This window comes from Malaya genurostris, chromosome 2, assembly GCF_030247185.1.
Source record: "Malaya genurostris strain Urasoe2022 chromosome 2, Malgen_1.1, whole genome shotgun sequence".
In the NCBI taxonomy this organism is placed as follows: Eukaryota; Metazoa; Arthropoda; class Insecta; order Diptera; family Culicidae; genus Malaya; species Malaya genurostris.
In genome coordinates, this window is record NC_080571.1 from 74,876,222 (window position 1) to 74,893,044 (window position 16,823).

Genomic DNA, 16,823 nt, shown 5'->3' on the forward strand with positions numbered 1-16,823 from the left:
TTCGGCCTCATTCAAGCTTCAAGAACCTGCATCTGTTTATATAGCAGAGTTAGCAGCAGTTCATTATAGCTTGAATGTAATCGTCACATTATCTCCAAACCATTATTTCCTCTTCACAGATAGTCTGAGTGCAATTGAAGCCATTCGCTCAAACGCTGCTGGCAAAAATGAACCGTTTTTCTTGGGTAAAATAAAACAGTGTCTGAATGACATATTGAATAATAATTATCTAATCACAATAGTTTGGGTTCCGGCTCATTGCTCCATTCCAGGCAATGAAAGAGCCGATATTTTAGCCAAACGTGGTGCTATTGAGGGTGAAATTTATGAGAGACCGATTGCTTTCAACGAATTCTATAGCGCGTCTCGCCAAAGAACACTTGCCAGCTGGCAAGCTTCTTGGGATAAAGATGATCTGGGTCGGTGGATGCACTCAATTATTCCTAAAATATCGACAAAGGCATGGTTCAGGGGACTGGATGTGAGTAGAGATTTCATTCGTGTGATGTCCAGACTCATGTCCAATCACTACACGTTAGATGCACATCTCCTTCGAATTGGACTTTCCGAGACTAATCATTGTGCATGCGGCGAAGGTTACCGCGATATTGACCATGTTGTTTGGACATGCGTGGAGTTTCGTGATGTCAGATCTCAACTAATAAATTCCTTGCGTACCCAAGGTAGACTATCCAATGTCCCAGTTCGCGACATTCTTGCTTGTCGTGACCTTCCATACATGAAACTTCTTTATCATTTCATTAAATCCATTGGAGTTCCAATTTAAATTTTATTTTATGTTAAACTGTTTTCTCTTCCATGAGTTCAACCAATAGCCAACTATAGGATATTGAATATAAGTGGTGAACTGATACAAACAATCCTGAAATAGTTATAAGATCATGTACAAAATAAATGTATTTTATTTAATGTAATTAAAATAGCAACTCGCTTGATAAAAACAGTGTTTAGATTAACTAATGAGTACCAACATACTAATATGATATTCGAAATGTATTAGGTTTAAACTACTGTGTATTGTGGATGCCACGGCGAAGAAAAACTTATGTATATTGCCTATGAAATAAACGTATTTATGAAAAAAAAAAAAAAATACTAATATGATATTCGAAATGTATTAGGTTTAAAGTACTATGTATTGTGGATGCCACAGCGAAGAAAAACTTATGTATATTGCCTATGAAATAAACGTATTTATGGAGAAAAAAAGAAAGGCCGTTTGTGTTCGATTTCGTATTCCGACCGGACGCGTCGCAGGCGCTGGTGTACGATGCCCCGATTCGGCCGCTGGTAGTAAAAATGATCAATGATTTCTTTTGTACGGCGCTGGCCTACGTTTAGAGTGGACCACATGACATTAACCGAGGTATGATAACGCGTGCCCTGGATCAGATGTTCGATTTGCTGAGGGAATCCCGCGACAAGGAGGACTACGAGATCGAGGTGTCGTTTGAGGAGATTTATAATGAGAAGATTTCTCAGTTGATTTTTCAGAAGGCCGTGTGGGCAAGTGACAGTTTCTCTTTGTTCACTCTCTCTTTCGATTATTGTGATGTTATTAAAAAAAATTTCTTAGGTTTCACAGTTCTGTTTGATAGACGAAAGATTCGGGCATCATTCTATGCAAAGAGGTTAATGATAAACATGTAAACCGCTTGATAATTAATAAAAGAGAAAGTAAACAAAGAGAAACTGTCATTTGCTCTTACGGCCTTCTGAAAAATCAACTGAGATTTATGATTTGCTGTCGGAGAATTCGACGGAACCGGTGGATTTACGTGGGTGTAAGTTTAACGGTGGAACGAAGCGTTCAGTTAACCGGGCCGATCAGGCACAGGATATTTTGATTAGCTGAGCTCGAGATCGCGTGCCTTTTTTAGCATTCATGCTTCGGTGGTACACGACGATGCCCGGATAGTGTCGGTACTGCATCTGATCGATTTGGCCGCCGAACCGGACACCAGGGTATTGCGCTGGCCGAAGGGTGTTCACATCAATCAGGGTTTGCTGAGCATTGGAAAGGTTCTGCAGGCGTTGTCCATCGGTAGCAAGGTGGTTCCCTACCGGGACAGTATTCTAAGTTCGGTACTGCAGGATTCGTTAAATTTAAATTCGTACCTAACCCTGCTGGCCTGTGTCAGTCCCCTGCCGGAGGATATGAGCGAGACACTGCTCACGATTCGGTTTACCCAGGGGGCAAAAACTTTGATGAATAACCCGCAGATTAATGCCATCATAGCGGAATTGAAGGTGAGTTTTTTTAATGCTGGAACCTAAATTTATTAAGATACCAAAATTACTGTTTAAATGTATCCCAATCGTACCATGTCCCGACAGCAGTCCGTCATGTTTTGTCGGTAGATTGCCTCCATGCCACCAGAACCGAAGCTTTTGCTTACATCGAATCCGGTCTCAACTTGTTCAGCCCATTTTTCCAAATCGGGCACATCTTCGTTCTTGGTGTTTATGATTGGGAGCCCTATGGTGGCCATAATCAGGCCAATGCGACCGAAACGGAGCAGCTGCTGGTCGAATGCCTTCCGAGGAAATAGACGCTCCGGATCGGATCCAAGCCGTCGCATAAAATCCGTCAGGGTGCGATGGTAGAAGTCCAACAACTGGTCGTAGTGTCGGTCTCGGAAGGTTTTACTGGAAGCAATGAATATAAAGTACATTAGATCCACAACCGGTGAGGCATATCGACAGCATTGCCAGTCCAACAGGCGGATGTCAACTGCGTTACCATCCTAAAACGAAAACAGAAAACATGTTGAGCAACTATTCGAGACATTTAGTGATTCATAATCCGTACCTCATATCTGTAAAGTAGATTATTATGCCAACAATCGCCATGTGCAATAACCGCGTACGGTTCGGCATTCTGGCCGTTGAGTAAATCGCGTGCCAATTCCGGCCACGAAAGAGTCAATACCTTTTTGGTTTTCTGATAAACTTCAGGTTCCTTCTGTTCATCCAAAAGTTCCATGGTTCTGGCGGCCATCTGAGAGTACCACGGTCCCATCACTGCATGAGCCTCCGGGATAGCCAAAATTTCCTTCATACTTCTGAATCGCTCGAACCTCGCCGGCTGCTGATCCTTCAGAGCAAACGAAGTCGCATGCAGACGAGCCAAAGCCTTCAACATCAGCTGATAATGCTCCAAACTCATGTCCCGGTGACGATCGACCATTTGAAATCCGACAGCTTTCAAATCCCGCATAAAAATAGCTTCCTCACGGTCAACGAAACTACTTTTCAGGCAGTGCGGAACCTGATGGAACGAATCTTCCCGGTTTAACCCTTTCGAACGATAAAATTCCCTCATCATGGGAAAAATCTCTTCGTAAACGCTGATCTCCCGTTCGAAGCAGGGACGTACGAAGAACTGATTTCGGCGTGCTTCATTTTGTGGCGGAAGTTTTGCTATAATGTTGACCTGTTTACCTGATCGCCTGCAAGTGGCCTGGGCTCGGTAGATCAAACAACTGTAGTTGTCACCTTTCTGGGAACCGGCCGTGATTTCCAGTGTGTGATCGTCCGTTTTCAGCTCAGCTCTTATCAATTCCAGTAGCAACCGTTGGCTAGCGGCCACAGGAAGCAGATCAGCAATTTCCTCCGGTGCCATTTTGCTATTTTTTTTTCGACACGTTTTCCAGCAAATTCAGCGAAACAATGTCTTCGCAATCGGCTGCACTTTATCGATGATATCCGATCTAGTCAACGAATGCAAACACACTGATAGTGCACGGATGGGCACCTGAATTAGAACAATATTTGACTAGCACCGAGTAAAAAACGGGACTCGCTGTTTGTTCAAAAACTGAATGCGATTGCAGTTGCTACACATACTTTATATACGAGAGTTTTGAAGCCCGTCTGTACCTACTGGGAGATTGGATGGTTTCAAGCTCAACTAGCATCAGTTGGCGCAGCGTCGGTTGAATACTGATTGCTGAATGTGATGAAATTAAACGGTGGTTGTTTGTTGATTGAATTGGGAAGACGGGTTTGAGGGTGCGAGTTGGTGGTTCTCAGTGATACAGCGAATAGAACAAATAAAATAAAATCTCGAAATCGATTGGGATGCTTAGTTTGATGTTAGATTGTGGATCGACCATGACTTAGAAAAGCAAGATCAGTCTTCATCTGAATGGTTGTTGCCGTAATTCTTTTTTGTTCATTCCAGTTGGATCCAAGTGGGCCATGTTAAACGATAATAACAGCAAGTCTGTCAATCACCGAAAGACTACACTGAAAATAGTTTGCACGCTAGCATCATGTGCAAAGCATTTGAACTATCACTACTGAGCAATTCCAGGAATGAGTAGACGAAAAAGTGACAAAATCAGAATCGACCCTCTCCGATTTGGATGAAACTTTGCACAAGGCTTCAGTATGGCAAACCATAAGTTATGAACCGATCCGACTCAAGACTGATTTTTAAAAAGAGCGTATGTATTTTTGCATTTCACAAAAATTACCTTTTTCAAATCGTTGTAACTCCGGAAACCGTTAATTGTACAAAAATAGCGTTCAGAAAGAAGTTGTAGGGATCGATTGGGCACTCTAAAAAAAATACACTGAAAAATCAATTTTGATTTTTTTCTCGATAATTACAAAATAATCCGAAAAAGTTAAATAAAAAAATATATCAGGGTTTTAATTTTTTTTGATAATTTTTATCTTAAAGCTGTTGTTAGAACCTACAGATTGATGGCTATCCCATCCGTTCCTTTTGAAAAATGAAGAAGTTACAGCTAATACAGTTTACGGGTGCATGCAAATGATCAAGTTCTTCTCGTTGTAATTCGGAAACCGTTAATCGTACAAAAATGACGTCCAGGAAGAAGTTGTAGGGAATCTGAAAAAATATACACTAAAAAAATTTGATTTTTTTTCTCAATAATTTCAAAATAAACCAAAAAAAATCATGGTTTCAATTTTGTTTGAAAATTTTTATTTCAAAGCTCTTATTAAAACCTACAGATTGATGGCTATCCCATCCGTGCCTTTTGAAAAATAAAGAAGTTACAGCTAAAACAATATACAGATATATTCGAAATTTCATTTAAATTAAACAGTAGAATATTATGTTAGATATTCAAATTTTGTTCGATATACTGATAATATTAGACAACAGAATATTATTCGCATCATTTGCTACTTAGCCATCGTAGACTAGCTGGTGCACCTTCTTCACGTTCCTCATTAAATTCCGTACAGACTTCTTGGCGACAAGTTTTGACACTTTTTTCCAATCTTTTTCGAACTGTTGAATGGTTTCGGCTGCCGAGACATGTTTCCTAAGATGTGCCTTCGTTAATGTCCAAAATTCCTCAATTGATCGAAGTTGTGAGCAATTTGGTGGATTCATGTCTTTTGGGACGAAAATGACATTTTTGGTAGTATACCATTCTACCGTTGATTTCGAGTAGTGGCAAGAAGCAAGATCTGGCCAGAAGACAACAGGATCCTTGTGGCTTCGAATCATGGGTAGAAGTCGTTTTTTGTAAACATTACTTGATGTATATTTCGCTGTTCATTGAAGCAGTGGTGATGAAGGGTTTCGAAATCTTACCGCAGCTACAAATCGCTTGCCAGACCATAACTTTCTTACCAAATTTTTCGACTTCAATCGATGTCTCGGACTGGTTTAACACTTGCCCTACTCACACCGTATAATATTGTGGTCCCGGCATGGATTTGTAATCGAGTTTCATGTAGGTTTCGTCGTCCATGATTATGCAGTTCAAATTTCCAGCAAGAATCGTATTGTACAGCTTTCGAACCATCGGCCTGATCGATGCTTCTTGTTTCGGACTACGTTTTGGTTGTTTCTGCTTCTTATAGGTTCGAAGATTCAAACGTTCTTTAGCACGAAGAACACTTGACTTCAAAGTGCCCACTTTTTTGGCCACATCTCGAACTGAAACCTCCTTCTTTTGCTCGAACGCCTTCAGTATACGTTTATCCAACTGAGGGTTAGTATGACCTTTTTATCGACCCGTTTTCGGTTTATCCTCAAAGGTGTTATCCTCACCGAACTTCCTAATTGCATTTCGCACGACTTTTTCACTTACTCCTTCCATTTTTGCTATCTTTCTCAGTGACAGTCCGCGTTCTGTGCACCATTTGTACACAATTTTTCAACGTTGTTCTGCTGAAAGTCCACCCATTTCGAAACAAACTAATGAAAACGAATAAACAACTACACAAGTGGTTAGAGAAGAGTGTAAACAACAGGACGCAGCCATAAAAATTGACAGATTCTGTACCATTGCGAAATGGCAGCGGTTTTTGGTTGCGTTCATACTTTCTGGGACAGTCTTTACAAAACGCCTATTAGACCGGTTGTTCTCTATGGCCACGGGACCTGGACTATGCTGGCAGAGGACCAACGCGCCCTCAGTGTTTTCGAAAGCAAGGTACTGATTACCATCTATGGCGGAGTGCAGATGGAAGACGGAACGTGAAGACGGCGTACGAATCACGAATTGGAGGGAGATCTCAGAAGCATCCGTGCCTTGAGTGGCTGGCGACGAGCAGCCATGGACCGAGTTATGTGGAGACGTATGCTTGATACAGCAAAGGACACCCCAGGACTATAGCTGTTAGGTAAGGTAAGTAACAGTCCTGTACAATTCTTCACCTTCACATAGAATAACAACAAATTTTCTTTCTATATGAAGGTAACAAATAATTTTGACACTATTTTTGCAAGAGAAAAAACAACAACAAACCGATCCAGCAAACTGAACGAATATTTCGTGCAGTGTGTCGCTCAACAATCGCTCAACAAACGCTCAACGACCATCAAAATAGAATTGCTTGCTGAGAGGGAATATACTGAAACTTTTTTTTGGGTCATTTGACTGAAAGTATAAGAAATAGCACAAAAAAATGTTTTTGCTAAATATCTGAAATTAGAAGGTTTTCTTTTCAGAGTCGAAATAGACGATCCATAGCCTAAGCAGCTTCCAGAATAAATTGATTAGCTTCTATGCAGCGAGAAAGTTCACGCGGAGCTTGTTGTTGGACATTTTCAGTAATTGTAATTTTTTGGTAGCTTTGGCTGTTTAGTGTAACCTTGAATATGTCCTCATCGAAATTACGAATATTATTCCAGTGGAGAATTGAAGGCATTGCTGACGATTCACCGTATTAAAAAATTTCGAATTAACTCTAAATTGAATGTACCCGGCATTTACGATGAACGTCAAACTTTCAAACTCAAAGAATTCAACAGCCTGTATCATCAAACCGGAACAACAACATTTTATTAGAAACACAACAGAAAAAAATTACGACTGTTTTCGTGCAAAACTACATATTTCTGCCTCCGGCTTGAACACCCCCTTTTTCGCTAAAAACGGTAACAGGCTCTCCATCGCCTTAATGTAGCGATCATTACCATACATGCGTTTCCGGAATTGTCTACCAGCTTCATCGTTTTGGTGCAAAACCTCAAAACTTGGTTCATCGGAAGAATCCATAAAACATAGGGCCATAACGCCAAAAATTGTTGATGCACCTGAAATTAAAGGTTGCACTTTTAGCAATTGTATAACAGTACCAAACGTAGGCCACGTACCGTAGACAAGTCTGTCGTAAAAATCGAATTGCAGTTGCTTCAATGTAGGGAGCCATTTTCCATAGTCAAGCAACACCAAGTTGTCAATGAGTTTTTCGTGGTAGTAACGGATGAAATAATTCAGTTTCGATAGCTTGATATCGGGCTTGACTGATGAAAACAGGAAATAGTTTAAATCAAGTACCGGTGATCCGAAGAAACAGACTTGAAAGTCTATTAATCTACTCTGCTTCAAGATGTGCTGATTTTCATACTGGAACATAATATTATTGGCCCAAAAGTCTCCATGGTTCAGAACATTGAATCCAGTGTGGTCAACTGCAAGGCAATCCAAAGTTCGGCTAAATGCAACCGGTCGTAGCTTTTGAAGATCATTTATGCAATCCTTTGCAAACGAGTGCGCTTTAAGAGTTTCAATGCATGCATCGTAGGCTGGAGTGAACATAAATTCCATCACGGGAAGATTTCCCCTACTAAACAACCCCTCATTGAATAAGTTGGAGTAACCACCATGCTGCTCTGCATAGACAGCTGATGCGGCATGAAACTTTGCTAGAAGTTCAAGAATAGACTCCACTTGATTTGAGTCGAGCCCGTCCAGTCGATTTGCTACTCTATAGTTGATACTGCGAAGGTCTTCCATCACGATTATGTCATTGGGAATAGATTTGCAAACTTTCAGACAACGAGGTCCCAGCTCAACACTTAGCCCCTTCTTTTCGTACAATTCCTCAAAGGCTGGAATAATTCGGGTGTACATTTCAATTTCTTTATCGAACGGATTCAGTTGTTGGCAGAAATCGTCAGCCAAACCAGTAGGACGAGTTTTCACAACAACAGAAAATGTGTCTACTGATGACATTACTTTGTTATCTACTTCCAGTTTGGCTCGATACATGACCGATCCGTAGTTGTCGCCTTTCTGGGTAGCAATTTCAACCGACACTTGACGAATACTGAATTGATCTCGCTGTAGCTGAAGTTTCTTCTCAACAACTTCACCGAAGAACTCCTTGCGCAACCATCCTGGCAGAGTCAGGAAATCACTAACTATGCCACTGGGAGATTGATAACCACAGTGTCGCACATCGAACGCTCCGTGATCGAGCATGTAAGGCAAAATGTCCTTCATCTGTTTGACGAAGGCCGGGTTTCCGTACATTTTTTCCCGAAACATCTGACCGGCCTCACCCGCTGACAACAGCGTATCGATGGAAGCATTTTCATTTTTCTCCATCAGACAGATTGGCAACAGTCCCATACTAGTGGCGTAGCCATAAATGATGCGATCGTTGAATTCCAGGTGCAGTTCTTTCAGTGTCGGAACTCGTTTAGAATAACCAAGCAGTTCAAGATTTTCAATCAAGTGCTGATGGTAGAACGAAATCATACCATCTAAATGGAGGAATCGGTCTTCTCCTCTGACAGAAGAAAAAATAAAATACAGCAGGTCGATTACCGGTGATGACCAGAGTCCCATCTGGAAGTCTATCTACAGAAGCAAAAAAATAAATAAAAATAAAATGTGTTTGTCATGTTAGTACTAAAATACAATCTAATCACATCATGATCTACCTACTAGTATCAATTCGTCGATAGAGTTATCAGCATTATATCGGAACATCATATTGTTGCACCATGTGTCACCGTGATTCAGCACATTGAATCCGTTGGCCGAGGGTCGAGTTACATTGAGCAGCTCACGGAACATCGAAACACCGCCATCCACCTATGGAAGATTGACACGAAGACGCGCAGTTAGAAAACAGCAATTTTTAGCAATCATCTCATTCCCCAACACACACACCATCAAATCAGCATAAAAGTCACCATTTGGCCATGTGCGAACAACTTTGGTTACGGTTTCCATCTGCGTTTTGGAATGCTCTGCAAACATTGGTTCGGATCGTTCCGAGTACATTCCTTCCTTGAATTTGTCACTGTATTTTCCGTTCAGTTCATAATACATTGCGGAACCCGCATGAAATTGGGCCAACTTTTTCAAGAATACTTTCGTATGGGTTTGATCCAATTGCTCCCGGCGGTTAACCATTTTAAATTGTTTTTCATTCAAATCCTCCATCACCAATATATCGGTTGGTTCGTTGCTGTGTTTCCAGCATTTTGGTCCAAATGTCACCTGGATGCCCTTGGCAGCGTACAGCTGCTCAAAGCCAGGGATTAGTTTCGAGTAAACCTCAATCTCCTTAGGAAATACGTTCATCATCTGAATCATCTCCTCGGCCATACCAAAATTGCCGAGTGCTTTGACAATCAGTGGTAATGTTTGCGTTTTTCCATCCTCAAACCTAACTTCAACCGTTACGCGATAGAGCTTTGAAATGAAATTATCACCTGCCTCGGTGGCAGCTTGAACGATAAGATCTGATATGTTGAACTTATCTGCACTCAGTCCAAATTTGGTGGCCACCACGTCTTCAAAATATTCCTTTGTCATCCACGGAGGTCTATCAGCGGAGGCTCGTGCCATCTTGGTTGGCGTATTATTATTGACTGATGTGTCGTGCGGCCGTATACCTCCTATAAGACATAAAATCAAATTTTGATACTAGCCAAGTGATTAGACTCTAATCTACATGCGTGCCGCCATCCAGTGATGAACTCACGAATGGTTTGAAATTTTTGGCATTGCGCTCCAGTGGTACAGATCTAACGATGGTTTTGGGTATTTGAATCTGAAAGTCGACCCGCACCCGACAGGTTCAAGCTCACGAAGAAGCATTTCTGTCAGATTAGGGACGGACTATTCGAAATTTTCAATCGGGTACGGGTAGGGTTCGGGTTTAAGCATTTGCCTGTAGAAATTCGGATTTTGCAGAAGTAAAATACAGTCTATCGTTTATAGTCAAAATTTCAATTAACTGAAACCCAACCCGAAAACAAATCCAACGGTCTCGGTCCAAGTTCTGGTTGAACTTTTAACTTTCGGGTTCGGATTATGATTTTTGTTGTTAATCGAGTACGGGCATCTCTAGTCATTGTCTAAAATATTAAAAGCACGAAAGCTTGGTACAACAACCACAACAGAAATCAAGATTTCAAAAACAAACAATTCAAAAGTTGTTGAATATATCACGCTAACAGTTGAGCACATACCGGAGGACTAGACAAATCCGGAATCGATTTGCATGAAGCAGCTTTTGTAGACTTTTATGCGCTCATTTTGAACACGGTGAAAAAAATATTGATTGAACAACCATTTCTGTTGATTTTCCTAGAATCGTACAGTCGCTTCTTCTGCTTTTCGAATGCTATCCATTGTCTCAGACACGAGACAGCAAGATGAAACATGAATCAGTAATTTTTTTTTTTTTTTTTATAAAATTTTTTTTATTCAGGCCAATTTGCGTACAAGCTTTACGTGGCCGAATGAGCCATGTTTTTATTAGATAAAATAATTTTTTTACCGTTGGATCTCGTTGTCACCCTTTTTCTAGGGGGAGAGGAGCTTCCATTTTTATCTTGCGATGAGTGAGGGGCACTTTGTTCGTGGCTCGTCTCGTCCTCCATTGCCGCATCGGTGGTATCGTTGTTGGTTTCCGTTTTTTCTTCGTTTTCCTTGTAATTCGCATTCTTGGGATGGTTGTTAGTTGCTGTAGACGCGCCTTGTTGTGCATTAATTGCAGTTGTTGGTGGGTTTGATGGTACAACAGGAGTACTGCGCTCACTAGTTTCCGTTGTTGGGCGGTTGTCCTTATTTTTGTTTAAAGATGTCCTTTTTGCAGTTTCAGTGCAAGGTTTGCCGTAGTGTGCAGGTTGTTCACAAAACTGACATGTAACCAGTTGATTTTCATACGTAATCAGCGTTTTACACGGATGTATCCCGTCTTGATCACAAATGATGTAAGATGGAATTGCTTTACGTAGTTGCATACGTACTACTCGCACGCCATTCCGGATACCCGGAAAAAAATTCCGCCATACTTCCCTTTCGATGGAAAGAACTTCACCGTACTGCGACATACATTCCCGAACATACCCCTCGCTGGTCTGCGGGGGAAGGTCATGCACGCGTACTTCTATGGCATTGTCCACCATGTACACAGGGATTTTATATTTAACATTGTCATGATCAATACTGTGCACCCCGTTATTAACCGAGGCAAATGCAATTGCATCTTTTTCACGTTTGAACATAATGTACACACAGTTAGACGCCTTGTTGAATTGAATCTCACTTACATCAGTAACGTTTAGATGCATTCGTTCTTTAAGTAGGATTTCAATTTCATTTGCTGCTGGTCTAACTTTGCAGCGCTTGAAATCAATACAAATTGAATTTGGCCTTGTAGGCCAAGTTTCAGGCTTTGTTAAATCGTATTTGCCCATTTCGTACACTCTATTGTTCACTACACTCTATTGTCTTTGTTTCTATCGTCTCGACCGTAAGCAATTGTCGACTGAGTCTGATGAGATGCCAGCACGAACTGATGAATCAGTAATGTTTCAAGCCTAAATTTTTTTAAAGACTGTCCCAGAAAGTATGAATGCAACCAAAAACCGCTGCCATTTCGCAATGGTACAGAATCTGTCAATTTTTATGGCTGTTGTTTACACTCTTCTCTAACCACTTGTGCAGTTGTTTATTCGTTTTCATTAGTTTGTTTCGAAATGGGAGGACTTTCAGCAGAACAACGTTGAAAAATTGTGTGCAAATGGTGCACAGAACGCGGACTGTCACTGAGAAAGATAGCAAAAATGGAAGGAGTAAGTGAAAAAGCCGTGCGAAATGCAATTAGGAAGTTCGGTGAGGATAACACCATTGAGGATAAACCGAAAACGGGTCGATAAAAAGGTCATAACAGATCGGCTGAAAAGTTCGTATCGTTTCTATGAGAGGGCGCCACTAGAATTAAATCAATACCATTTTCAGTTAGTACCAACCTTTAAAAGATACGTGTTAAAATTTGACAGCTGTCTGATTATTAGTTTATGAGATATTGCATTTTAAGTGAAGCTACTTCACAATAAAAAATGGAAAAAAGGGATTTCGTGTGTTGATGAAACACTACTTTTTGATGAAAAAAAGTGCCGCCGATACCCAAAAATGGCTTGATGAGTGTTATCCAGACTCTGCACCGTGCGAAGCAAAAATTCGTAAGTGGTTTGCAAAATTTCGTACTGGTCATATGAGCACCGAAGACGATGAACGCAGTGGACGTCCAAAAGAGGCTGTTATCTATGAAAACGTGAAAAAAAACCACAAAATGATTTTCAATGACCGTAAAGTGAAGTTGATCGAGATAGCTGACACCCTAAAGATATCAAAGGAACGTGTTGGACATATTATTTACGAATATGTGGATATGAGGAAGCTTTGTGCAAAATGGGTGCCGCGTGAGCTCACAATCGATCAAAAACAACAACGAATTGATGATTCTGAGCAGTGTTTGGAGCTGTTATATCGAAATAAAACCGATTTTTTTCGTCGATATATATGGACGAAACATGGCTCCATCACTGCACTCCGGAGTCCAATCGACAGTCAGCTGAGTGGACTGCACGCGATGAATCGAACCCAAAGCGTGGAAAGACTCAACAATCGGCCGGTAAGGTTATGGCGTCTGTATTTTGGGATTCGCATGGTATAATTTTCATCGACTACCTTGAAAAGGAAAAAACCATCAACAGTGACTATTATATAGCGTTATTAGAGCGTTTGAAGGACGAAATTTAAAAAAAAAACGACCTCATTTGAAGAAGAAAAAAGTTTTGTTTCATCAAGACAATGCACCGTGTCACAAGTCGATGAAAACCATGCTGAAATTGAACGAATTGGGCTTCGAATTGCTCCCTCATCCACCGTATTCTCCAGATTTGGCCCCCAGTGACTTTTTCCTGTTCTCAGACCTCAAGAGAATGCTCGCTGGTAAAAAATTTAGAAGCAATGAAAAGTAATCGCTGAAACTGAGGCCTATTTTGAGGCAAAGGACAAATCGTACTACAAAAATGGTATCGAAAAGTTGGAAGATCGTTATAATCGCTGTATTGCCTCTGATGGCAATTATGTTGAATTTTGGCAAAAAAATGTGTGTTTCTATTAAACGATACGAACTTTTCAGCCGAACTGTTACTAACCCTCAGTTGGATAAAAGTATACTGAAGGCGTTCGAGCAAAAGAAGAAGGTTTCAGTTCGAGATGTGGCCAAAAAGTGGGCACTTTGAAGTCAAATGTTCTTCGTGCTAAAGAACGTTTGAATTTTTGAACCTATAAGAAGCAGAAACAACCAAAACGTAGTCCGAAACAAGAAGCATCGATCAGGCCGAGGGTTCGAAAGCTGTACAATACGATTCTTGCTGGAAATTTGAACTGCATAATCATGGACGACGAAACCTACGTGAAACTCGATTACAAAACCTTGCCGGGACCACAATATTATACGATGTAAGAAGGGCAAGTGTTAAACCAGTCCGAGACATCGATTGAAGTCGAAAAATTTGGTAAGAAAGCTATGGTCTGGCAAGCGATTTGTAGCTGCGGTAAGATTTTGAATCCCTTCCTCACCACTGCTTCAATGAACAGCGAAATATACATTAAGGAATGTTTACAAAAATGACTTCTACCCATGATTCGAAGCCACAAGGATCCTGTTGGCTTCTGGCCAGATCTTGCTTCTTCGAAATCAATGGTATGTCACTTTCGTCCCAAAAGACATGAATCCACGAAATTGCCCACAACTTCGACCAATTGAGGAATTTTGGGCATTAACGAAGGCACATCTTAGGAAACATGTCTCGGCAGCCGAAACCATTCAACAGTTCGAAAAAGATTGGAAAAAAGCATCAAAACTTGTCGCCAAGAAGTCTGTATAATAAAGATGATCTGGGTCGTTGGATGCACTCAATTATTCCTAAAATATCGACAAAGGCATGGTTCAAGGGACTGGATGTGAGTAGGGATTTCATTCGTGTGATGTCCAGACTCATGTCCAATCACTACACGTTAGATGCACATCTCCTTCGAATTGGGCTCTCCGAGACTAATCATTGTGCTTGCGGAGAAGTTTATCGGGATATTGATCATGTCGTTTGGACATGCGTGGAGTATCTTGATGTCAGATCTCAACTACTAAATTCTTTGCGTACCCAAGGTAGACTATCCAATGTCCCAGTTCGAGACATTCTTACTTGTCGTGACCTTTCATACATGAAACTTATTTATCATTTCATAAAGAAAATTGGAGTTTCAATTTAATAAAGGCCCCTTTTAAGACTTAGTTCTGATCCCAGCTGCGTCCATAAGTTCAACCAATAGCTAAATTAGAATAAAAATTATGTAATGATACAAGAAGTCTGTATGGAATTTAATGAGGAACGTTTGCAAGAAGGTGCGCCAGCTAGTCTACAAAGGCTAAGTAGGAAATGTTTAGAATAATATTCTGTTGTTGTAGTCTAATATTATCAGTATATCGAATAAAATCTGAATATCTAACACTGGTGAAATTTTTACAGCGAAATCAAAGTGCGTCCATACTTTCTGAGATAGTCTTTAGATGGTCAATTTCGTGCTGTGGCGTACTTTTCTCGATCGAAGGGTTTTTCTGAGTCCAAAGTACGCACGATTCCCTGCCAAAATACTTTCTCTGCTGCTGTCATTATCAGCGGTCACCAGTGAGCCCAAATACACGAACTCGTCAGCCATCTCGATATCGTCACCGTCTATCAATATTCGTGGTGGGAGGCGTAGTGTTTCTTCTCTAGAGCCTCTACCTCTCATGTATTTTAGTTTTGACGCATCTATGGCCAGTCCGATATGCCTAGCTTCAGCTTTCAGTCCGAGGTTTCCGTCATCTTCTCAAGGTTACGTGTCACAATATCAATATCGTCAGCGAATCCAAAAAGTTGTACGGACTTTCGGAAGATCGTGCCACTCGTGTCGATCCTCGCTCTTCGAATCACACCTTCCAGGGCAATATTGAACAAGATACAAGAAAGTCCATCGCCTTGACGTAGCCATCTCCGAGATTCGAAGGGACTCGAGAGCTTCCCAGATACTCGGACGTAGCACATCACTCCATCCATCGTTGCTTTAACCAATCGCCTCTGTTTATCCGGGAAACCGTATTCGTGCATTATCTGCCATAGCTGTTCTCGATCGATTGTGTCGTATGCCGCTTTGAAGTCAATGAATATGTGATGCGTGGGAACGTTGTATTCACGACACTTCTGGAGTACTTGTCTTATCGCGAATATGTGATCTGTAGTGGCGCGGGCTCCAGTGAATCCCGCTTGGTACGGCCCTACGAATTCCTCAGCTATTGGTGATAGACGACGGCAAAGGATTTAGGAGAGTATCTTGTAGGTGGCGTTCAGCAATGTGATTGCGCGGTAATTGCAACAGTCTAGCTTATCGCCCTTTTTGTAGACGGGACACACCACTCCATCCATCCATTCCTGCGGTAGAATCTCCTCTTTCCAAATCTTAGAAATCATCCAGTGCAGCGCACTAGCCAGTGCCTTTCCTCCATATTTGAGTAGCTCGCCTGGCAACTGGTCATTGCCGCGGCTTTGTTGTTCCTCAGCTGTCCGATCTCCTCACTTATCTCCGACAGATCAGGGGCTGGGAATCTGTCGTCGGCTGAGCATGCACACAGATTGATTCCTGTGTCGTTCTCTGTATCTTGTGCTTCGCCATTCAGATGCTCGTCATAGTACTGCTTCCGCCTCACAAATCACCTCTGCACATTTCGGCCTGTGGCGTGTAGCCTCTACGTGAGCGGTTCACCTTCTCATAGAATTTCCGTGTGTCATTTGCGCTGTACAGCTGTTCCATCGCTTCGCGATCTTGGTCTTTCTGGTGGCGCATTTTCCTCCGGAAAACCGTGTTCTGTCTGTTTCGCGCCTGTCTGTATCGTTCCTCGTTCGCCATCGTGCGGTGTTGCAGCATCCTCGCCCTTGTTGCATTCTTCTCTTCGACCAACTGCTGACATTCGCCGTCAAACCAGTCGTTTCCTCGATTCCATAACCTCGTACCTAGTACAGTTGCAGCAGTGCTACTCACGGCGGACCTTATGTTCCTCCAGAAGTCTTCAAGAGTCGCCGCGCCAAGTTGCTCTTCCGTTGGTAGCACTAGCTCCAGTTATTGGGCGTATTCCTCTGCAGTACGAACGCTACGTAGCTGCTCGAGATTGAGTCCCGGCGTTCCTGTGCGACGAGTATGGTGCACCGTCGATAGTTTTGAGCGCATACA

The 16,823-nt window shown here is 41.7% G+C and overlaps 2 protein-coding genes across 3 annotated transcripts; both read right to left on the minus strand.

Annotated features, from left to right (window-relative positions):
- Positions 1 to 651: 651 nt before the first annotated feature.
- On the minus strand, positions 652 to 3,947 carry LOC131430350 (uncharacterized). 2 transcript variants are annotated; one of them, XM_058595253.1, is made up of 3 exons: positions 2,834 to 3,947; positions 2,346 to 2,768; positions 652 to 2,294 (listed from the first exon to the last, which is right to left on the minus strand). In XM_058595253.1, the coding sequence occupies exons 1-3, from the start codon at positions 3,644 to 3,646 to the stop codon at positions 2,082 to 2,084; spliced, it is 1,449 nt and encodes a 482-aa protein (XP_058451236.1). In that variant the 5' UTR covers positions 3,647 to 3,947; the 3' UTR covers positions 652 to 2,081. The 2 variants fall into 2 exon arrangements, with proteins under 2 accessions (XP_058451236.1, XP_058451237.1); XM_058595254.1 differs by having other exon boundaries at positions 2,147 to 2,287.
- A 3,326-nt stretch (positions 3,948 to 7,273) lies between these two features.
- Positions 7,274 to 10,112, minus strand: LOC131432223 (uncharacterized). The gene is made up of 4 exons (XM_058598364.1): positions 9,420 to 10,112; positions 9,192 to 9,341; positions 7,613 to 9,104; positions 7,274 to 7,552 (listed from the first exon to the last, which is right to left on the minus strand). Exons 1-4 carry the CDS (start codon positions 10,101 to 10,103, stop codon positions 7,323 to 7,325), a joined length of 2,556 nt encoding a protein of 851 aa, XP_058454347.1. The 5' UTR covers positions 10,104 to 10,112; the 3' UTR covers positions 7,274 to 7,322.
- Positions 10,113 to 16,823: the final 6,711 nt, after the last annotated feature.